General features: G+C 33.9%; 1 protein-coding gene across 1 annotated transcript in view; it reads right to left on the reverse strand.

Moving 5' to 3' along the window:
- The window catches only part of OLA1 (Obg like ATPase 1), a 157,151-nt gene that overhangs the window by 2,279 nt on the left and 129,704 nt on the right, over positions 1 to 25,168 (reverse strand). Inside the window, exons 8-10 of the mRNA XM_079135065.1 lie at positions 4,488 to 4,628; positions 3,699 to 3,795; positions 1,513 to 1,635 (exon numbers count right to left, since the gene is read on the reverse strand). Of these exons, the coding sequence (XP_078991191.1) occupies positions 1,513 to 1,635; positions 3,699 to 3,795; positions 4,488 to 4,628 (361 nt within the window). The remainder of the gene's footprint in view (positions 1 to 1,512; positions 1,636 to 3,698; positions 3,796 to 4,487; positions 4,629 to 25,168) is intronic.

The following is a 25,168-nucleotide window of genomic DNA, read 5'->3' on the forward strand; positions in this document are numbered from 1 at the left end:
GTAAGTAAACAGCTGTTAAATAAGGGAGCATAAGGTAATTTATAAAGGCTTCATTTTACTCAGTTCAAAATTTAAAGTGTTAGTTTTAGACATGAAAACCACATAAAATATTTTAGGTTGAAAAGCCAGGTCAACCTTTTCCATTTATATTATAAAGCTTCAGTTAGTGTTAAATATACTTGTAAGTTATTTTAATGTATATCCCAGTTTCTCTGAATTATTAAAGTATTCACAATTCATGCTGTTTTCAAGTTTATCATAACACAAACTCTATACCAAGATTGGTAAAACAGACTTATCATGTAAGAATATGAAAAAGAAGCATCTGACCTCTGAATTCTAGTAATAGAAAATAACCTTTACTCCATGAAAATATACATATGCCAACATGATGTAGCATGTTGACAAATAATTTGAGATTCCCACCCCCCTCAAAGTCTAATTAGTATTCCTGACAAAGTTCAATCTCAATATTTGCATACCTATCTCTATCAATATACATGACACCACTGGAAAATTAATGACTGCTTAGTGGTAAACTGGAACTACTTCTGCTCATTTTAAAAAGCAAAATGGCTCTCATTCAACAGTAAACCAATTATATCAAGCTATCCCCCTCCTCCTCCTGGGGTTCCAGCAGTTCTATTAAAGTCCTGCTGTCCAGTATGATCTTTCCAATGATACCAGTGAGAATAAATTAAATTTGAAATAAACTTTTTTGTATGCCTTTCAAATTATGAAACAGTAAACACAAGACAGTTCTCTTTAAATTCTATAACATTTTCTATAGTATACTTTAAATATTAAATTAAATTAAAGATAAAGAAGCCTTCCTAGAGTTTTAAGTTTAATCAGCTGACCTACCTATTCATTGGAGATTACTAGATCTAAGTAAGATATAATCAGAAAAAAGAGAAAAAAAATTTTGCAACAGAATTTATATTTAAAACATCATTTATGACTCATCTAGAACATTGCTTCATTATTAGTGCCTGCAAATCAAATTATGCTAATTAGTTAGAATAAAGTATAATTTTGGACCTGCCCTCTAGTGTTGAGAAAGCAACTCAAATTCTCAAAGATCTTTAAACAACAACAAAGTAAACCATAAAGTTTTAGCAATAACAGGTTTTATTTAGCTAAGTTTCTACCCCTTTCCTTGAATTAATCATGTGACTTGTATTTCAAATATTCATAATTTTTCATTGGCTATCAGTGAACAAATTCTTTAAAATTATTTACAATGAATTAAAACTAGCTCATTTTTATTTTCAGTTAAAAAAAAACCTTATACAACTACTGAAAATTCACAATCTTTAAAAATGGTCTAAATGCACATGAACATTTGTAACTCTTGAATCAGTTGATAAGTAATAATAAATTCTGATAAGCCTATTTTATTTTAGACTACACTGTTTAGATGATAAACATTCATTCACTCTTATTGTGGGTATCTTCATATTAGTGAAAAAATAGTGAATAAAACATGAAAATTTAAAAACCGTTCTTTACCTTGACTGCATTTTCAGAACCTTCCTCTTTAAAATCTTCGTATTTCATTACTTCAGCCATAATGAATCCCTTTTCAAAATCTGTGTGAATCTTTCCTGCAGCTTGAGGAGCCTTCGTCCCTTTCTTTGAAACGAAAGACCAGAGAAAACTAATTGCATTTAAGATGACAGACTGTAAGCATAGAGTTTTTTTTTTTTTTTTGATCTTTAGTTGGCTCAACTAAAACTTAGTTTAATACCAGTTAAGATGTCAGGTATACAATTAGTACATTTTCAACACTGGGCACTATCTGTGCAGCAGGATATAGCAAAGATAGATCAGGAGATATTAAAGAAGTGTAGCTTTGTTTTTCCTAACAGCCATCTATGGTTTTATTGATTTAGATGCAGTGGTCTGGTTTTGGTGTAGGTTTCATTTCGATTTTCTATTCTTCACAGTGGAAAAAAATAAAGATTTTTAAGTAACTTTCAAGCTGAATTATCAAAGGTATTAAAAAGATAAAACACTCTCAAAATTTCAGCTTATCTAAAGAACATATATAAAAATCAATATACAAAGGGACATTTTAAGGTATTTCAAACAAATCAGTAACCTATGTTCAGCAAATCATTTTGAAATTCTCAAGAAATTTTAATGAGACTTTGAACATTTTGGGTAATACACCCTGCCTCTAACCATCAATAAGGAAATTCAAGTTAAGATAGGAAGAGAAATGTTTTATAATTACCCCATATGTTAAATTACAAGGACATACATTCCAGACACACACAACCATAGAAAGAAATCTGAGAAATAATGGTGACCGAAAGTCTGCTTAATAAAGCATGTTAAAGTGATAAGGAGTCTGACACTATAAAGCACAGTTTTTACAATAAAAGATGTATTGGGTTAATATGGGTACTCACTGATGCTTACCTGACTAAATATCTTAGCACATTAAATCATGGATACTTACAATCAGTCTTAAGATAAACCAGCTTTCACATTTTTAAGCCCAGAGCATGCTCTTTTTCCTGCTTCACATATTTAAGTTTGAAGTTTTAAGGCTTTAAAATATATCTTTAAAATATGTAATAAAAATAAACACTGGCAATTTGTTTACCAACTCAGATTTGCTTTGACACTATTTTAAGAAGTCTATATAAAAGGACCTTGGTTAGAAATCAATCAAACATTTTTTTTTTTTTTTTTTTTTTTTACAAAGGGGAGAGGAGATTAAAGAAAAGTGAATCTCACAGTCACACAAGGCATTTAACATTATGTTGAACTGCCTCCATGTTTCTATGCATATTAAATCAAAATAAATGTAACAGTAAATTACAGTAGTCAACTGAAAACAGAAATCAAAGCAGCACTAAAATTTATCATGTAGCAGATATTTTAAAAAGCATAACAAAGACACTGAGTCTAAAAGTTCTAGCATTATTTTTATATTCTGTAACATTATTTGGGACTATATGTATTTCAAAATATTTTTCAATAGTAACTACTATATTACAATATATTTACATCTAAAAGCAAACCATTACAGTTCAGATTCTGTTGTCCTCTGGGAATAAATTAGTCATTCTCTCTGGTCATATTCAGTAGACATCAATATTTAAAATACATATCACATTTTTAAAGATTGAACATATAACACTGAAAATAAATATCACTTCTATGAATTCAAATAAAAAACGGCATGAATTATTGTACACTGAGTTTAGCTTTTTGAGCCCAACTGTGTATCTATGAAGAGCATAATGATGTCATATTGCTTTTATTGCTGAAAATGTAATCCGAGCAAAGCAAAGGAGGAAAGAACCACCCGCAACCCAAACAAACTTAGCGAATACAAAATGAAAAGCAACATCAATTTCACTGCAGACAAACCCAGTCACACAGATTAAGCAAGCACAATACTGGTTCGTCTTATCTCTGACCACAGGAGGAGGGTAGACAGATTCTACAGGATGAAGAAATTCAGACTATGTAATAGGCAGAATCAATTGTTACCTGCCTCAATCAATGCCGCTCCACTTTCACTGTTCAGCAGCTCACAAATAATTAAAGTTATCCTGGACAAAAACCTCATCTGTAATGACTAGCTAACCGCCACCATGACAAACTTCAAAGTCAGTGATATCAATCTGAATTCAATAGTGTGGAACTGGATATAGCTGATGAATAAGTATGAATCTTACCCTGATGGTCCATGCACGCACTTCATCTGGGCCTGCAGTGAAAAAGTATTCTAGTTGGAGTGCTGCAAACCCAGCCTTAATGATCTTTGGCAAAGCACTGAAATAAAATGAAACAAATTCACTCAGCACATAAGTTGTCTGTGCCACAAATCAGAATGAAGCTAAAATTATTCATTTCGAGCAGATAATGTTAAAGATATTAGTAAATGACCATTCATCTTTCATAACATACTTGAAGAGGTCAGAAAGCAAGTGACTATTTCTAAAAATGTTCTTTGTAAATTGGTTTTAATTGTATTAGCCTCAAGATGTCATTTTAAATTGTTTACTATTTAAAAAAAAAGAAAAATTAGTTCAACCCAGTCTATGACTATTTTCATCTAATATTAATTATTTCTAGGGCTTAGGCCATGAAAGCAAAATTATTTGACTGAAATCCAATAGTCTAACAATATATTACTGTTACTCAGAAAAAAATATGGCAACTGATTCACTCTTTCCCCTCCCCCACTGAACATGACGAAAGAGTTTTGGCGATCATCCCTCCTCAAAAATATACATAACTAATACCTATGTTATAATTAAAACACTGTACGGAGATGACAGATGACAGTTAAAAACTTAATTTAAAATAAATCTTTTCACTCTGTCTCATGGTAAAGAAAGGAGAAGATTCCCTCTTTATAATGGTAATTACTCTGTCATTTATTATTCTATCAGCGCAAGCAATTAAATTACTGCAAGGAAATAGTTGATAATAAAGTGTAGGGAAAATGAATGCTAATTAACCTTTGTGTCATGTTCGCTTCCAGATACTTCTGTCTCTCCTCAGCACTCAATTCTTGCAACTTGAGTTCCAAGGCCCCACTAAAAGGAATGACCAAGGCACCTGGGTCATACTTGTCCACCCACTCTTTAATTTTTATCAACCTGTAGACAAAAAAGGGCACAACATTATCTTGTAGTGCATGCATGACTGTACCACATTCATTATTATCAAGTAGCACATACATATTCATAAGAATTGCACGGTTTTATGATGCCATCTTTTTGTGTATAGCTTTCCAAGGTCAAGGCATTAACAGGCAGCAATTGCTTCAGGTATATGCCATGATATTTTACTGTATTATAGTTTTACTTCAGCACATTATCTGTAGGAACTGTTTTACAAATATTTTTAAACTTTTTAAAGTTACACTAAATTTGTTCAGCCTTAACATCATATCCTTGAATAAAGCCTCAATGTTATACTTCCTTTTCTTTACAAAGTCAATTTTTAAAGAGAAAATATAAAGTTCTATTTGTATAAGGATCACACCTAAAAATCCCAGATAATTTTGAAGAATCCTTGACAAATAATTTGTTCTACCCAGACATTTATATGCCTGGTTTAGTTCGTCCCCCAACCTCTTTACTGGGGATTGAACACAGGGCCCTGTACATGCCAGGCAAGTGCTCTACCATTGAGCTACACCTGCAGCCCTGGTTTAGTTCATTCTTGAACTAAAAGAACTTACTGGTTTTGAGGGAGATTTTTGCTAACTACAAAAAACAAAACAAAACAAAACAAAACAAAACAAAAAAAACAAAACCAAAACAAATAAAAAGCACAGAAATAAAGATTTACAAATATAGTCAATCATGTACTAACTGTTCTTATGAACCAGACTTTTGTAGGACCATGAATAATAGAACTGCATAGGAAATAAATTCCTTTAATCACTAAGGACTTGGAAAGTCAAATCAGTAGGAAATTGATACTAGTTGTTACCTGAAAAGACATTATTAAGTTGGTTTTTTTTTCCCCTTTCAAAGTATGGAGTATTTTGGCAAAGCAGTAATTAGTACATAAATGAAATAAATGTGATAATAACCAAAAGGTTCTAATTCTAGTTTTTTATTCTTGAGCAGATTACTGAGTCTTTTTTCTAAATCTTAGTTTTCTCATTTGTAGAAATGGAGATGGTAATAATACATGTATCACAAAGAACTTAGAAAAATGCCTACGAATAGTAAATAAATACTATTATTAATTTTTATTCTCAGATAATAATAGTACATAATCCTGTGCTTCTGGAACTGTTCTACACAGATTTGACTATAGATTCAGTTGACATTTATATTAAAATTTTTAATGTACGCCATAGCCTTACATAATTCTACCAGTCTCCTATATTTAGATCAAGTTTTTAATAGCTATTTTTACAAAATATTGTGGCAGAAATTCTTTAAATGATCAATGTAAATGCCACTTTATGGGAAAAGAAAAACAAGAACTAAATCACAAATCTATCAAAACTCAACTATCAAAGAAAATGGCAGGGAATCATAGTTATTAGAAAATTAAGAGTATGGCCCACTGAACAGGATTTAAAATAGGAAAAGAAATGAAAAAATTCATACAATAGTTTTTACATGTTTGTTATACAAAGGTAACTATTCAACATGTTATTAGATGTTTTTTGTCTTCATAACTTGTTTCCTTTTGTTCACATCCTAAAAAACAGACCAACCACTAAGACTTACTTTGGAATAAAGTATAGTGCCTTAAAAATGAGTGTCAAACCAGATATTTTCTAATCAAAATTATGAAGAAAAGAATAAAAGAAAAAAAAAGGGGGGAAATTTAAATTGGTACTTCTGCCTAAAACATCATCACATTCTAAGTTACTTTATAGACTTAATACTTTCAAACAAAACTCTATATTAAAATGTTATCAGTAGTTTAGTAACACACTTTTATTGTAAGTTACAATGAAATACCTAATTTTAAAGAGCAGATCATAAACTGATTCAATGAAGTGAAATAAAACAAGCCCATGTATAAAGATAAAATAAAAATATCACACACGTTTTGTTTCACAAGTACGGTCAACATAACTAATAAAACTAGAACTGTTATGAAACAAGATAAGAAATAATTACTCTGGCTAAAACATCAATTCAGAATAACAATAGTTCTACCCTGTCATTTTAACAGCCTTTCCTGCAGAGACCTCAGAGGGATTATTTGCATTCCTCAGGTGTTCTATTGTACAATTCAGATGAATAAAGACTTACAAATCATTCCTCTACCGCCAATGTAAGACTTTGATCTGGTGAATACACCATTGTACCTTAACTATAATTGGCAAAAAAACCTGACAGTGTAGAGCATCACAAGCTTAATAACAAAGGAGAATTTCTCAAAGTGTTGACAGATGATCTTCATAATGCAGAAGCTGAGCGGGTACATTTTAGCAGTAAATGAGCACTGAGGTCTAAAGGTCTCTAAAGTGACTGACATCAGACCTGCTATCGCCTCACTAAAAGAAAATGGTACCGTAGCACTCTTCGCAAAGTGAGTTGGGCTCTTTGCCTGCAAGCTTCACTTCTGTGACTTTCACTGTCACAGAAAACACAGGGAAGATGAAAAGTGAGTTAGGTTCTTTGGCTGTGTGCTTTACTTTTGTGACTTTCACTATCAAACAAAAGTCAGAAATGTCCCAAAGTGGTTTTTAATTACATATTTGAAATAAGCCTTGGGTGATTAAAAAATGAGATTCAATTTCAAGATTATAGATGAAAATATAAATGCTATGTCTATTGGGTTTGATGGTTACAAAAGTGTGATAATGAGGCAAAGATCACAAGTTTGAACCCCATGAGAACTAGTACCTTTTGCAGAAAAAATGTCTATTCTCTTGCTAGAAACCAAACCCCAAACTATAGCTAGTCATCTAAAAAATGTATGTTACTAGCACATGAAGGATATAGAAAATTAAAGTTGAGCTCAGTTATCACCACTGGAAAATCAACTCTAAGCACATTCCATCAAAGTGACTGAATAATAATCTCCACATACAAATGTTAGGAAATGTCTAAAGAAAGCCACTGAATTGCTAGTGAACAAAATAATGATGATGATATTGTCATAGAATATCAAATTATATGAAGGGAGAGGAAGAGAGGGAATAGTAAGGAAAGTATACTCCCAAAGAGTTAAAATTATAAAGACTTATGTAGTATTCATTTTGCAAATTTATGTAAACAGATTATTATAAGGGGATTCATCCTTCTTCAATAAGGAGTCAAAACTACATTTGGTGTCCTCAAAGTCTTATGAGTAACAAATGGAGGAAGAACTGCCATTGTTGTATTTTTCTCCCTGGCGGTGGAGCAAAAGGACAAAGCAGGGACAACTAGTTTTAAGACTGAAAAGGATGATGATACTCTGAGACACACTTTGACAGGTTGGGATCTGTTAGATTTTTTGGCAGAATAAGATCTTTAGCACTAATTTTTTTCTTAAAGTCCAAAATTTACCTTTAGTTTTACAATCTAACTTTCTCAGCCAGTCTTGAAATTTTGAATCCCCAAATTTGATTAGTTCACATTGTTTATATTTCTTTTCCTACGTACTAATTTTCTTTCAAATAAAAAAAATTATGGTATTGGGGATCAACTCAGGGCCTCATGTGCTAGGCAAGTGGTCTGTCAAAAAGTTACATCCCCAGCCCTAGACACCAATTTTATTACTAAAAATTCTATTTGTTTTCTTTTCAACTCTCTGTACTTTTTGGGTAATACGTTACTCATCTAATTTTTTTTTTTTTAATCTTTTCAACATAATTTAAAAGTTCCTTTCAGGTTGCTTTTTACATTTAGTTTCTTGGGTATAACTCCCTCACTCCTTCATTTGTCATCGGCTAATGACCTTTGGGGACATTGGTTTGTGAGTATGCACATGCATGTAGTGAGTGTCATTTTGGCAGTAGCAGTTATGTTCCAAAGGAAACTGGTGGTCCCTGCGTTGAGATGTATCTATAGGGTAGTTTTGGGGTTTTTTGGGGGAAAGACATGGAGAGTCCCAGGCTTTGGGTGAGTTTACATATCAGCCCAGTTTTGGGTGAGGGCCAAGCACTGTCAATTTCATTCTCCACTGTCACTGAGATTCCTTCCTATTTTGGCACCTAGAGAAGCCCCATTCTGCTTTCAATTCCAGCTATATAGTCTAAAACTATCACACCACCATCAATACCACTCTTTTCTGGTTATTTCATCTAGTGTTTCTGTATTTTAGGAGCAAGAGGGAGGCTTCCTGTGTTGGTTCAATCTACTATCTCAACTGAAGTCTCTCTATAGTAGTTAAATAACTATTTTATAGTGTTTTAATACAGTACTTTCAAACATTTTTGACCACCACCAGTAGTAAGAAAAAAATTTTACACTCTGATTCAAACATTATCACATTCACACACATACTCAAACTCAGAAAGGCATCACAAAACAATATTTACCTTTACAAAGGGAAGAGAACAAATTCAACAGTTTTTTTTTTTTGATATTTTGCATAACAACCAAATCCTTACAAATTAAAATATGCCCCCCCCCCCCCCCCCAAATAGCTTTTTCCCCTTTCTTTTCTTGGCACTGTTGATTAAACCCAGTGATGCTCTACCACGGAGCTACATCCCTAGTCCTTTTTATGTTTTATTTTGAGATAAAGTCTCACCAACTTGCCCAGGCTGGCCTCATAAAACCTGTGATCCTCCTGCCTCAGCCTCCCAAGTTGCGGGATTACAGGTGTATGCCAATGCATTTGACTGAAAGAGCTTTTTTAGCATACTTTGGTAAGAACTTTAATATCTTCTTTTCTACATCTCATGCCTTTCTAGCCTTTCAGTGATGTCTAGCAACTAAAATTCTGATTATATTTTCAGAAAATCCTTTAAAGATGGGTTCAAGGGGCTGGGGTTATGGCTCAATGGTAAAGTGCTCACCTAGCATGAGTGAGGTACTGGGTTTGAACCTCAGCACACACAAAAATAAATGAAATAAAAGTTTTTGGGTCCATCTCCAACTTAAAAAAATTAAAAAATAAAAATAAAAAAGATGGATCCAGGGTTGGGAGTGTAGCTCAGTGGTATAGTGCTTGATTAGCATACCCGAGGTCCTTGGTGCAATTGCCAACACTGTGAAAGATGCGTCCATTCAGTATTAAAGCCAAATTATATCACCATTTACGGTAACTTTGTTGAACATTAGAACTCTCTCAAGTCTACTTATTCTATTTTGGACTTTAAAAATAAAAGTACATCAACAGAAAGCATGAAAATGTGTGAGATTAACTGTACAAACCAACTGATAATGAAGCAGATTGATGCTGACTACCTATTCTACTGATACAGAGAAGAGTAAGAATGATAGAATAATTCCTGATTACGTCTCCCAGGTCCAAAACCAGAAGGAGGAAAAAGTCACTAGAATTTTAGGGAGTTATGAAAATGCTTTGACTGAATCCCTTGCGATGTTAAAGAATTTTCAGGTACACAGTAAAAAAAACAAAAACAAAAACAATAAGAAAAACTAGTTAGACATTACGATTACCAATAGCTACTGCTGCTGCTGCAGCTTCTTCTTCTTTTTCTTTTTTGGCAGTGCTGGGGATTGAACAGGGCCTCGTGCTTGACAGGCAAGCACTCTATGAACTGAGCTATATCCCCAGCCCAATAGCTTCTTTGTTAAAAATTATTTTATTATTATTTTTATGTGGTGCTGAGGATTGAACCCAGTGCTTCACAAGTGCTATATACATGCTCTACCACTGAGCCACAACCCCAGCCCCACTTCTTATTTTAGAAGATAGAATTATATCTCTCTTATTCTAATAAGTCCTAATACCTAGAAAACATCTGTAGTAAGTTAGCTTTGGAGTCTAGATTCAGAATATAAGAAATGATTTCAGCAGAGAAGAAATATTCACATCAAGTGAAAGAATACTGCCACTAACTGTTCTCTGAGGACCTCATAGAACCACTATCTGAAAGTCCCATTCATTCTGCAGTCATTATACGGCATCATGTTGTGTGTTGTGTGTTCTGGTCAATGGAGTCAATGGGGCATAAGAAGTCTGCTAAAGGGGTTTGGGACAAGGTTTCAAAAGATTCATTTGGCTCTTAAAAAGAGAAAAAGAAGAGAGTCTCTGTAGGACACTGTTTAGATCTTTCCCCTGGAACTCTAGCACTTGTTTTGTGATGAAAAGAACAGAAGTGTGGAAAGATGAAAAAAAAATCCTAGTTTATGATGATACCATAAGAACTTTGAATTAACCATTCCAGGAGACCAAATACCTTAGGTCTTAATATTTGTTATGATTTTCCTTGTTATTTATAGGTGAAAGCATCTTGATACTGATGCATCTTTTAGGGTTATCTCTATTTAAGTATGTGATTTCTGCTTTTCTCTTCCCACCAAAACTTCTCGAGGTCAGCATTGTGTCTTTGCTCCTTGATATCTCCACAGATCCTCCTACCACACAGAGGATGCTCAACCATTTTCTGAATGGATAACAAGGTAAGAAGACTTCTAGCTAATTTAGGTTTAGCACCATTAATTTGAAAACTTGAAGTGCTCTGAAATCCAAAACTTTTTCAGTGCCATGATGCTTGCAAAGTTTTGATTTCAGATTTTGGATTACAGATGCTCAACTAGTGAAGTTTATGCAAATATTCCAAAATTTGAAAAACTCTAAAACCTGAAACACTTCTGATCAAAGCATTTTGGATAAGGGATACTCAACCTGTAACTAGCAGAGTGACTCCAGTTGGTTATTTCACTCATCTGCAAATTGGTTTACGTTAGTAAACTTCAACTTGTTCTGAGTTCTCTAAAGGATTTTCCAAGGTGCTAGGAAGAAAAAGGATGGAAAGAGCAATGAAGGAAGGAAGAGTAAAGTTCTGGAACCACCCACTCTTGCATTTCAACCAGAGTTGATTCAGTTTTACATGTTGGGATTCTGCATAACATTTCATCTAGCAGGGAGCAGAATGTACATCTGTGATCTTAGCTACCCGAGAGTCTGAGGTAGGAGGATTACAAGTTCTTGGCAATTTAGCAAATAAAAAAAACCAAAAAGACTGGAGCTGTAGCTCAGTGGTAGACCATCCCTGGATTCAATCCCCACTACCAGGTGGGGGGGGAAAATATATATATATATATATATATATATATATATATATTTTTTTTTTTTTTTTTTTTTTTTTTTTAAATCTGAAGACAAGAGTTTTGTTGCTTGAGTTACTCTAAAGTTCACTGAATGATCCTTTTCTGATGGAAAATTCTATAATCTATGGCATATGCCAGAAATCAAACAAGTGCTAAAATCTTTAGGTACTTCCTGTAGACTTATTTAAATGCTACTTTTCTTCCCATCTTCTGCCACTCTTTATTCCCTTATGTTAACTTATTTTTTCTTCATAGGACTTATTACATTATATACTTAATGTTTATTGTTTCTAGCCAGCATTGATAGATCCATTTTAAAAATATTTTGTCAACTACAGTATCTCCAGCACCACCTATAGAAGTGCCTAGCACAAGTAGATGCTCAATAAGTGTTGGGTGGATTGATGAAATTGTGTCTAAAAAAAAAATCAAGTGAAAGGACATTTGGAAATACATATGATTCCTACTTTCCTTACTAGTTAGCTTTTGCCAAAGTCAGCCTTTAGAAATTAGTGGGCTATAGTTTCCTTGACCACCGGAGGAATTTTTTTTTTAAACAGCTAAATGGTAAAGTGAAAACCACAATAGAACCTGGGGGTGGGGTGGGGGAAACATACCTAATTGTTGTGAGACTACATCAACAAAAATTCATGTAGGGTTATCTTCATTTCTAAATTATAACTGTGGTTTGAACTATTACAATTCAAGTCTGAACCATCTTGCTACTATCTAGACTCATTGTGAATGTACCAAAAGAAGCACCTCAGATTTTTATTAGATGCTCCAATCTCTGGCTTCGTAATGACACCCTTTATAATGGCTACTAAGTTAAGAATTGTATTGATAAGAAGTGGCCCTAAGCAGAGTACACTTTTGAAACGTTAGACCAGTGTTTCTCAAATTATAGTTTGTGAACAACCTGTGAATCCAATGATTGACTTTAAAAACCTAAATTTATGATCATTGGACGTGGGAATTTGTACTTAACCCTTTCAACACTTTGCACTCTGATGTCTGAGACATACTTATTTTTGAATCTGTATCTGTTCTTTGTAATTTTATATTCTGGCCTTAAATATCACATGTAGAAATATTCTGCAATTACAGTTATCATGAGTTATGAAGCCAATATTTATATTGTGAGACTATAAAACACTGTTAGCTACAAGGAAATTTCTCAACTATGCTATGATCCTATACACAATATGAAATTGCTAGGCCAGGCAAGGTGGCACAAGCTTCTGATCTGTTACTTGAGTGGCTGAGGCAGGATGATTACAACTTTGAGGTCAGGCTCACCAACTCTGCGAGATCCTGGCTCAAAATAAAAACATTAAAGGTCTCAAAATAAAAAAGGAATGCTTGGTAAATGTACAGTGTTAAGGTGATAATTCTTTGCAGGGTCCAGTGGCAATGCCTGTAATACCAGCAACTTGGGAGGTTAAGGCAGGAGAATTACAAGTTTAAGGTCAGCCTCAGCAACCTTATCAAGACCTCTTAGCAACATAGCAAGAAATATATGTTTTCACTTATGTGAGGTATCTGAAGTAGTTAAACTCACAGAAAATAGAGTAGAGGGTACCAGTGTTAAAAAGGGGTTTTGTTCAGTGGGTACAGAATTTCAGATTTGCACGATGAAAAAGTTCTGGAAACTTGTTGCATGACAGTGTGAATATAATTAATACTGAACTGTATGCTTACAAGGAAAGCATGCTTGATCCTGTCATGAACACATTTAGCACACATGGAACCACCATAGGCCCTGATGAGATGTTTTTTCGTTTAGACGATCTTGTAAGGACTTTGGGTTCCACATCATGAATCCACTGAAGTCTGCCTGGGTACACATTACATGCAGATTTTGGTGATTTGCCAACCTTCTTTGTATAAAGATAAGCAATTCTATTACCACGAGCTCCTGACAGGCTTGTTTTGTTAGAGGCTGTACTGTGGGAAAGCCTACCAAGTTATGACTGGAAGACCATTTGGAATGCCTCTAGACATCATCCTCATGATGAAGACCCCAAACCCCCGTTTTTAAACAGGCAGCATACACAGGAACACCTGACCAATACTGGTCACCCCCTCTGTAGAGAGTCCAATGTCAGTTCTGCATCACTTTGTAGAAAAAGGCAGATTCTCAGTTCCTGCAAAGAATTTAGGAAACATTAAGGTGATTTCTCCTTCTAACTCAAAAATAATACACTTCAGTAAATTTCAGCAAATATGTGTCCTGAAAAACGTTGCTGGGAATCCCTAGGAAGATGATCTATTGTTAATTCCATCTTCACCAGCCTGGGCATCCAAAATTCTTCTGAAGGTAATATAAGTCTTATTTTAACAGTTTCTTTCTTATAATGGAGACTAGTCCTGCAACAGCTAAGGCCTTTCTGTGTTACTGGAGTAACACTGCTATTTTCTGTGGGCTTCTCAAACCCTTTATAAATGAACCTCATTAACAAGTCAATGCCATTTCTGTCCAGCAATTGTACAGCCTGCTCAACTTCACTGCTCTTTTTTCAAAAAAATATTTTTTAGTTGTAGGTGGACACAATGCCTTTATTTTATTTTTATGTGGTGCTAAGGATCGAACCCAGGGCCCCACATGTGCTAGACGAGCACTCTACCACTGAGCTCCACCCCAGCCCAACTTTACTGCTCTTAAGGGTTTGTGAGGACTTTCAGCACCATACCCTGGGCTCATTTCTTCACAGCTTGATTTCTGGTGTTGACTGGAGAGTTCCACAAGACTACATGGAACTTCTGAATCATGCCCCCTTGCCACAGGAGCCTATCTACCTGGCTAGGGCCTAAAGCTCTGGCCTGGCTCTTCTGCCACTGCCACCGCCTCCTCCTGTTCATCCAGGAATTTATTCTCATCACTCAATTATGTCCACCAATGGAAGTGCGAGGACAGTGTGTTCTTGGCTATGGCAGGAGTTCAGAGCCTGGCTCAGCTGGCTCCCCTCCACTCTACTTGGCACCCTCTTGGGCTTGGGGACAGGAAGTAGCTGCCCAGCACCTCCTCTGCATGCAGACACCACCACCCAACCACTTCCATGAATTTCCTTCTTGAAGGCTGCATAATATTCCATTGTTTGTCTTACATTTTCTTTATCCATTGATCTCTTGATGGACATTTGAGCTGCTTCTCCCTCTCAGCTATTATGAACAATGCTGCAATGAACACAGGTAAGGGAATACATCTCCAACAGTCTACTGCCAATTCTTTTGAAAGTAGGATTGCTAGGTCATAAAGTAATTCTATGTTTAGCCTTTTCAAGAAGTACTAAACTTTTCCACAGTAGCTGGACCATTTTGCATTCTTACCAGTAATGCACGAGAGTTCCAATTTCCTCAATCTTTATCAATACTTGTTATCTGCTTGCTTTTTTTGATAGTGGCCAACTTTAAGAGAGTAAGTTGATATTTCATTGTGGTTTTGATTTGCATTACTCCAGTGATTAATAACGTCAAATATCTTTTCATATGCTTGTTGGACATTTGTGTGTGTGTGTGTGTGTGTGTATATATATATATATTTTTTTTTTGAGATAATGTCTATGCAAGTTCTATGCCTTTTTTTTTTTTTGGGTACTAGTGATTGAACACAAGGGTGCTTAACCACTGAACCATATTGCCAGGCCTTTTTTATATTTTATTAGAGACAGGATCTTGCCGAGTTGCTCAGGGCCTTGCTAAGTTGGTGAGGCTGGGTTTGAACTCACCATCCTCCTGCCTTAGCCTCCCAAGATGCTGGGATTATAGGTGTACACCACTGCACCTGGCTCCCATTTTTAACCGAGTTATTTTTTATTGTACAGCTTATGATAAATTGATTTTTGACAAAGGTCCCAAAACAATTAAATGTTTAAAGAACAGTCAACAACAATAGTGCTATAACACTATTATATCAACAGTGGTACAACAAATAGTGCTTAAACAACTATTCGCATGCAACATTTAAAACAGACCAAATATTTAAATATGAGTTAAAAACTTTAAATTTTGTCAGGTGTGATGCATGCCAGTGATCCCAGCTACTTAGGAGGCTGAGATAGGAGGATCATGAGTTCCAGACAGCCCAGGCAACTTAGTGAGATTCTGTCTCAAAAAAAGAGTGGGGGCAAGCAGGGGTATAGCTCAGTGGTAGAGTACTCCTGGGCTCCATCCCCAGTACTGCAAAAGAAGACAAGATCAAGAAAGTGAAAAGGTGATCCATGACATGGGAGAAATACATATGATGGGGGTACAGTACCCAGAATATACAAAAAACTTTTATTGTTATAATTCAACAATAAAAAGAAACCAAACTTAAAAATAAGTAACAGATTTGAATAGACTTTTCTCTCAGGAGAACATACAAATAGCAATAAATACAAAAATCCTCCTCATTAAATCATTAGAAGAATGCAAATCAAAATCATAATACTTCAAACCCAGTAGGTTATAAATAAAAATAATAAGTGGTATATCCATACAATGGAATATTATTTTGACATAAAAAGAAATGAAGTACTGATACATGTTACAACATGAACACAGAAACATTGTTAAGTAAAAGAAGTCATACACAAATGCCACAGAGTGTGATTCAATTTATGTGAAATAGCCTCCATTGGCAAATTCAGATAGAAAGTAGATTAGTGGTTGTCAGGGGCTAGATGGAACTGCTTGTTAATGGATATGAGTTTCATTTTGGGGTGATGAACATATTTTGGGATTAGTGGCAATGGTGATACAACATTGTGAATATACTTAAAAAAAAACTGTGCACTCTAAAAGAGAGAATCGTGGGTACATGAATTATATCTAAAAAATAAAAAATGCTGAAACTAAGCTGAGAACTAATTTAAAGATAAAAAACAGAAATGCTAATATTACCCACATTATGATCCTATAATATTTGCCCTTCCTGTAGAGAAGATATGGTTCAATACAAAAAGTGAGATTTTGGAGTAAGGCAGATGTCAATTCAAATTACAGTTCAACTGCACTCTAACTACAAAATCCTAGGAAAACTATTTAAGTTTCCTGAGCCTATTTAATCACCCATAACAAAAACAATACTACCTACACTCACAGGTTGAGGCTAGGATTTAAGTGCCCTGAATACAGGAGGCCTTCAAATGTTAGTCCCCAATCTTAGTTGTCTCCTTTCAGTGAGTGGCCATTCTCAATATTTACTATAGAATTTAAAAATAGTATTAGATTATCTGTGAGTAAAGAATGGGAACTCCTTTAAATAATCAGTTGTCTATTTATAAGAAGTCTTGCCTAAATGATTTTTATATGTAGGAAGGTAATCAAAAGGAAAAGAATTCAAGTACAATGACTATAAAAATATATACTAAGAACTGTGTAGTAATAAACGTCATGATAGATCTTAGTGATGCAACTTTTGGAAAAGGACAGTAGGGAGTGGGAAAGGAAAAAAAGGTAAATATGCAACTGCAAAAGTGCATGACAAATGTTATGATAGGGGAAATGCAGTGCTCCAGGCAGTGAGAAGGGGGTACACAATCTTAATATTAGATTTTGGCCTCAAAACCAGGAATTTGAAGAAAAGAAACCAAGACAATTTCTTACACAATTGTATTGCGTTTACCTGTGACCTGGCTATGCATCAGATTTATCTGAGAAGGCAGGTCTAAGCACTAACCCATTTTTTTCTCTTCCTCCTTAAATCGTTCTGTCTGCTGTATAGACAAATGGCAAATTTAGCTACTCATTAAAAATCATTGCTTTCAGAAACCATTTCAAATATCATACAAGAAATACATCTGAGGCAAACCAGTAGTAAGTGTATTTGACTTTGGTATATGTTCTATTATATCACTTTAAATAGCCAGAGTAGGAACAATTTGTTACTTGGCTATATGTCTGAAGAGTGGTTTGACACATCCTATTCTGACCTTTTGGGAGAGACAAAAACTGATAAAACATTTATTCCTTTGTTTCTTCCCCCAGTTTAAAGGTTTCTCTCTGCCATCCTGGCAAATTGCCTCTCATACTATTTTCCAATAAATTAATTCATTTGAAAAGTAATTGCCAAAAATCATTTTATTATGAGCATATTATAATTAAATGAAGATTCTTAAATGTTTTTTCTTTAAATAAAATTTCTGCTTGTAGCATATATCAAAATAATAATTATAAGAAATCAAATGCTATGCAACTGAAAAACCCATTTTAAATTTTGTTCCCAGTGCAGATACAGGTTTCCATTTTCTAATAACTGATCCAAAAGTCATTAAATGTACCTTACCTTTCCACTGTAATCAAAGAAATAAAAGTGAAAATAACATATCACTACTTGTCTATCAAATTGGTAAAGATTAAAAAAAATAGTGTTGTTGAGGTGAAGATAAAGATTAATGTACTTTTTCAAATGTTTGTATGATATTCAATATTTTTTTGTTAGTACTAGGGACTGATTGAACTAAGCCACATCCTCAGCCCATTTTTTATTTTTTTATTTTGAGATGCAGTCTTACTAAGTTGCTTAGGGCCTCACTAAGTTGCTAAGGCTGGCTTTGAACTCACAATCCTCCTGCCTCAGCCACTGGAGCCACTGGGAATAAAAAGGCCTGTGACACGGCACCTGGCTGTACTTTTTTTTTTTTTTTTAAGCAAAAGATTCAAAAGAAAAAACATGGAGGGACCTGGATAAATATAGTACACTGTTATAATATATCACACAATATTTAGAAACAGTATTATAAAATACATGGAAAAGCACTCATAATGCATTGAAACCATTCATTCACATACGTATTTATTAAATGTTTACTATCTGTCAGACAAAAATACGTCCAACTAGGTGCTGGGTTGGTGTGAATAAATAACACAGGCATTGTCACAGAGATTACCTAGTTTGCCTGCTGATCTTTCTAGATTTTATGTATAGCCATGCAATGCACAATGTTTCAGCCAATAATGGACTGCATACACAGAATGGTGGCCCTAGAAGACTTTATTGCCTAGAGGCATCATAGCCATCTTAGTTTGTGTAAACACACTCCATGAAATCTGCATGATGATCAAATCCCCTAAGTATCCATTTCTCAGAATATGTCTCCATTGTTATGTGTTGTGACTGTGTATTTATACACTCATACAGGAAACAATGGGACACTGATAGCTGTTTTAAAAAGTTATTTTTTAAATTGAGGTAGAATTAACAAAGAATTAAAATGCAGATTTAGATGTTCAGTTTGATGGCTTTTGAAAATTTCATATACGCACATAAATGCCACCCACAAAAACAGAGCATGCTCCTTTCTAGTCAATCCTACTTCCTTGCCATGATGCTCTGTGTTTTACTAGAAAGATGTATGATTTCCACAGATCCACAATTTCTAAGATACCTCAATTTATTTACCCATTCTCCTACTGATGAACATGTGTATGTTTACAGTTTGGGGCTATCACAAGGCAGCTATTTATACTTTTATGTAATAAAAACATTTATAACATATGAACATGTATCCATTTCTTTTGAGTAAATACTGAAAGTTGGAATTGCTGGATCACAATGTAGATTTATGCTAATTTATAAGAAATTGCCAGTTTGTGAAAGTGGTTGTAGCACTTTTCTATTTCAACCAGCAATGTATGACAGTTCTTATTGTCTTACTTCCTTGTCCACATTTGGTAGTGTCATTTGTTTTGATTCTAGCCATTCTAGTGAGTACGAAATTATATTTAATTGTGGTTCGAATTTACCTTTCTATGATGTATTTAGGATGCTGAGTACATTTGGATGTTTATTTATATATCTTGTTTGTGAAGTATATGCTCAAATCTAGCTGATTTGTAAAATTAGGTCATTGGTTTTTATATTGTTCATTTGTAGAAAAAAAATTTTTTTAGTACTAGGGGTTGAACCCAGGGCCTTGTGCATGCTAAGCTAGTACTTTGCCAGTAAGCGACATCCCCAGTCCTTTTAGATTTTTATTTTGAGACATAGGCTCATCAAGTTGCCCAGGCTGGCCTCGAACTTGCCTGTCTCCTGAGTAGCTAGGATTTACAGGTATGCACCACTGTAGAAATTTTAAAAATATATTTTGAATAGAAGTCCTTTGTTGGATATACGTATTATAAATACATATATTTTCCCAGTGTGTAGCTATTAATTTTCTTGAATTTTTAAATGAACATTCATTTATAAAGAGGTCTGTTTTTCCTGCTATTGTTAAGTGCTTTTTGTGAGTCATCCAAGGGATCTTTGCTTATCAAAGTTGTGCAGACATTCTCCTATGTTTCAATGAAGCACCATGGAATAAGAAAATGGCAGAGCAAGAATGTTTAAGTCTAAACCAGAATGCATTGTAGATGAAAAGAAGCTAAGTGTCAAGGATGATAAATTATGAGGCTGTTACCTAAGTCAAAAATGAAATAAGGTTTTAGTATTGGTTGATATACAGTGTAACTGAAGAAGATGGGAAGAATAAAGACCATCCAGATTTGGAAAAAACAAAACAAAACAAAAAGGATGGAACTTAGTGATGAACTAAATATTTCATATAAAAGAAGATATATTAAAATGATTTGAAGAACTTGAGCATAAATAATTCAGAGTGTTGATTTTACTAAAAAAGAGAGGAAAGTTGTAAAGCAGATTCCATTGTGGATATCGTTATATTAACAAGAGAATTTAGTTCTATACATAGCATGCTTAGTATGATAATGAAATACCCAAATAGAGATTTCTTGTTGACAGTCAAGAATAGTGAAACTAAGAGAATAATCTAAGACTGTAGATTTGTCAATCATTAGCAGACAGCAGTGCTTTTCAAAGTAGTATCCATGTGCCAGCAACGTGTCACCTTGGGACTTGTTGGACAATTCTCAGGTCCCATCCTGCACTATTCAGAAACTCTGGAAGTAAGGTCCCTCAACCTATGTTTTATTTATTTATTTAGCAGTGCTATATATCAAACCCAGGGCCTTGTGCATGCTATGCAAGTGCTCTACCATTGAGCTCTAATGTGTGTTTTAATGAACCCGCCAGAAGATCTTGGTGCCTGCTTAACTAGCACTGAGTTAGAGCTGAAGCACAAGTACAGGGTACAAGGGAAAAAAGACAAGAATCCCTCAATTACAAGTCCCCAGATAAGAGCCATGGTAGGCAGAGAAAAAAAATCGGTAGAAAAACGATTAGACATGAAAGACTAATCTACCTGTCACCCCAAAACCAAGCAGAACACAATGTCACAAAGTTTCTAAGTTCAATTTGTTCTGAGAGAGATTGAGACAAACACACCCGAGTGTTCTTTCATCCATTATAGACTTCTCCTCAGCCCCAACCCCAAAATGAAGATTATATTGTTTTGTGGAAAAATATTAATCATAACCTACTTTCCACACTAGCTTTCCTTTAAATAAGAAAAATCTGCAAAACAGTGATCAAAAAAGATACTTATATGATGACATTTCCTTGAAGGAGAAAAGAGAAATTGACAGGCATTTTGCCTATGTAATTTCTTTTAATTCTTATAATAATGCTTTGAGATTGATATCACCTGCCTACAGTGGTGGATGCAGGATTCAAGACTATGTGAGCCAGGCATGATGGTGCATACCTGTAACCCCAGCAGCTGGGGAAGGTGAGGTGAGGCAGGAGGATGGAAAGTTCAAAGCCGGCTTCAGCAACTTTGAGGCTCCCTATGCAACTTAGTAAGACCTTGTCTCAAAATAAAAATAAAACGGTTTGGGTGGTTCAACCCATAGTACCAAAAAAAAGGCTACTTGATTCCTAAGTTTCCAGTCTTTCCATATATAAGTAGTGGATTGAGCTATATTTTTCTAATGATATTTATTCTTCCTTTGTGTATATGAGTTCCCAGATCCTCCTTAGATACCAATATCTGAGATATAAAATCTCTTATAAAATGGTATAGTATTTGCATATAACCTACCTGCATTCTCCTATATACTTTAAACCAACTCTAAATTACTTACCATATCTGATATAATGTAAATGCTATATAAATAGTTGTATACTGTATTGTTTAGGAAATAAAGGTTAGGAAAAAAGATTTGACATGATAAGTATAGATACAATTTTAAAAAGTACTTCTGATCTGTGGTTGGTTGAATTCATGGAAGCAGAACCTTCTGATAAGAAGAGCCAACTGTATGTATAAATAAAACTTTCAATAAGGAAGGAGAAAAATGAACTGTAGTGTGAAAGGGGTCACAATAAGTTGCTTTGAAGAGATTGGAGAAATAATGTCACACTAACATGCTACCTGGGAACAATTACTGAGGAAAGATAAACTGATGATGCAGGAGACAGGAACTACTTCAATGGATAAATGGGATATATAAGTCCACGTACAACAGATAGGCTGTTTATGGCTAAGTATAACTGGGGTCAGCAAGTCATTTCACATGTTTTTGTATGGCTCACAGAATGGTTTTCACATTTTAAAATGACTTCTTAAAAATATTTTCTAAGAGTAAGATTATATAAATTTCAAATTTCAGTGCTCACAAATGAAATTTTATTGGAATAACAGCATGCCTATTTGTTTATGTATTGTCTATGGCTCCTTTTGCATTACAATGGCGAAGAGTAGCTACAATAGAGAATGTGCGGTCCTCAAAGCGGAAAGCATTTACTGACTCATAGAAAATTTGCTGAATCCTGGCACAGTTCTTCTACCCATGCTCTAAACAATAGATGTATCTAACCAGAATAGACTGACTTCAAATGATCTATATATTTTTATTAATGAAGACTAAAAGTGAATGTTGAAACAAATGGGATCAATTCAATGATTTCATCCACTGAGCCATTAAATCAAGCATCAATATTTACTGAGTCCAGTGTCAAGCACTAGAGGTATAAAATAAAAGAGAGGAATGGTCCTTATTCTTATAGAAACTAAATTCTTCAAGACAGAAAAACAAGAGGCAAATAAGCAAAATGGTATAGCCTGTGATAAGTACTGGGAAGGAAATACACATGATGTTATGATAGAGAAAAAAAAGGAAGTCTGAGGAAGAAGTGGTGTGGGGTAGGGCAGATAATTAAATAGAAACAGGTGAGGATGGAGAAATATACGTTGTGAATCGCATATACATGGACTACTTTCCCTAATGAATTTTCCAACGGCATTTTTGCTAAAAAATATACACAGTTAATTATACGGTGGGTCCAAATGGTTCAGAAGCAAAATACAAAAAAAACCCAAAAACCCCAGTATGGTATAATTACTTAATTACCTAGGGATAGGAATGGTTTCAGAAAGTCATTCCGCTTATCAGGTATATACAGTAACTGTTTTTTGTTTTGTTTTGTTTTTTTTTAATGGCGAAAAAACATTCTACACAATGTAAGTCTTACAGGATACTAGCAAATGGAAACATACCAAAGAAAGTACACATGGTAGGCATTGCTTAAAATAAAATTAAGTTTTTTGTACTTTTAAAAAATTCCATGAACATATTAAAACAATAAATATAAAAAGTGATCATAAAAGGGTAAAAAATTTTAGAAACAGTAGAAGGTCTTTGATTGTAATTCATACATAGCTAATGCAGCTTACCATAGCAGCTGACACTTGATAAATGATAAGTAATTTATGAACTTTGGAAAAGAGCTAGTATTGTCTCTTAATTTTTTTCTTGGCCTAACTATTTTATATACAACCTGTCCATTTTGTGGGTTGGCTATGCAGTTTGTTTCATGTCTTAAAATAATTTGTTATCTTGTTCCTAGATATAAACAACTTTCTACTTAAAATTTAAGCAGATTGAAGTGTCACAAAATAAACTGTTCGGTAATCTTTCAGATGTTTACAATTAAGCAATTCTAGTTTATTTCTCCTTATGAAAAAATGAGAAAACATATTATTTCCAACCATTTGAAAAGCCAGACACAGGTCTATCGAAATGTAAGGTACAATTCAATGTAATGATTCATGGTGTCTCTAATAGAAAGATTCAGCAGTTCTCAATCGAGACCTTTATTCTTTCTCTGAATAAATGATGCCTGAAATTTTTATTCTTGTTCTAATGGAATTTCAATGGCCTTCACTGCAAATCTACTGGAAATTTTTGCATATTAAGTGGAAAAAATTAAATGATGTTAACCACATTTTAATGTGATTAAGGCTGACAGGGTCATTATTTCTGCTAATCACTCAGTTTAAAAAGCTCAAACAAAACTTTATAACAGACAAGGTTTTTAATTTTATGTATATCTTGTTGAAATTAAAAAAAAAAACTGTAAAAGAAAAAGAAGAGAAAAAACCATTCTACAGTCCTTGACAAAAACCAACGAGTACAATTTGCAGATGGGTTTCATTATACTTAATCTGGTGATGTAGAAACAAAAATGCAAAACAATCTTACATTGCACATGCTCCTCTGGTTTCTTTCCTTTTAAACATGAAGAGGGTAAGAAAATGTACTTTGTAGAATTTTGAGTTCTGTGTTTCCTATTTGCTGCTAAATGGAAACAAATATAGTTTTTTCTTTAGATCTTATAGCAAACCAAAAACAGAATTAATGCATAGAACTACCTCAAACAGTTCTTCAGCGTCCTATTCTTTAGATTAATCTATGCTGTGTACCACAAATATTCCAAATATATCAGGATAAACAAAATCTTTACTGATAAAAAAATCTCCAAAAAAAGTGACATTAATTGCCATCAGAAGAATAATAGGGATTCTAATCATCAGTAGCACTTAGAAATAATTTGTCCTGTTTTCTGATAAGAAATTTATTTTCTTTACTGGTCATTCTATTCGAGAACCTTAATATTAAATTAACTTTTTAAGCTTGTAAGTGTATTCAGTGTAATCTTGGCACTCCATTTACAAAATTTATTTTTAAAAGGATACCACTATAATATTCTTAGAACAAAAATGAGTAGGATACTAGCCAAAAAGGTTTAACCAAGTACCTTTTCTAATTTTCTGAGCATTTCAGCATTTTCCATAAAGGACAATTAAGCTAGATATATAACACACCCAACTATAAAGGAATGAATCAAATATCTCCCTACCTCTTTTTGTTGGCTGTCAACTGCTTAATCAATAGTGGTTCCTGAAAATTATCTTTATCTTTTAGCTACTACATTGGAAATTTCTTAAAATGACTTCAGGATTGTAATTCATTTTGACATATGAAGGTAATATGACTATTCCTAATCCAGTAGTTATAGTTTTTACAGAAACAAAATTAACTAGCTTTGGAAAAATACGATGAGTAAAATATTCTTGAAAAGAAACACACCTGAAGTTCAAGCACACTAATTCATATTGATTCACCCCAATCTAGTAAACTTAAACCAAATTCATTAACTAAAAACAAAACATCTCATAAATAAAAAAGATTAAATAAATACATTTTGTATTGTAGTTTCCTAAGGCAATATGAAACTATGATCATTGCAAATAAGAGACAAACCAAACAATTATAAAACTTAAGCTACAGGTGCAGTACCTTTATCCAAAAACCGATCA

The sequence above is a fragment of the Sciurus vulgaris genome, assembly GCF_902686455.1.
Source record: "Sciurus vulgaris genome assembly, chromosome: 3".
NCBI classification, from domain to species: domain Eukaryota; kingdom Metazoa; phylum Chordata; class Mammalia; order Rodentia; family Sciuridae; genus Sciurus; species Sciurus vulgaris.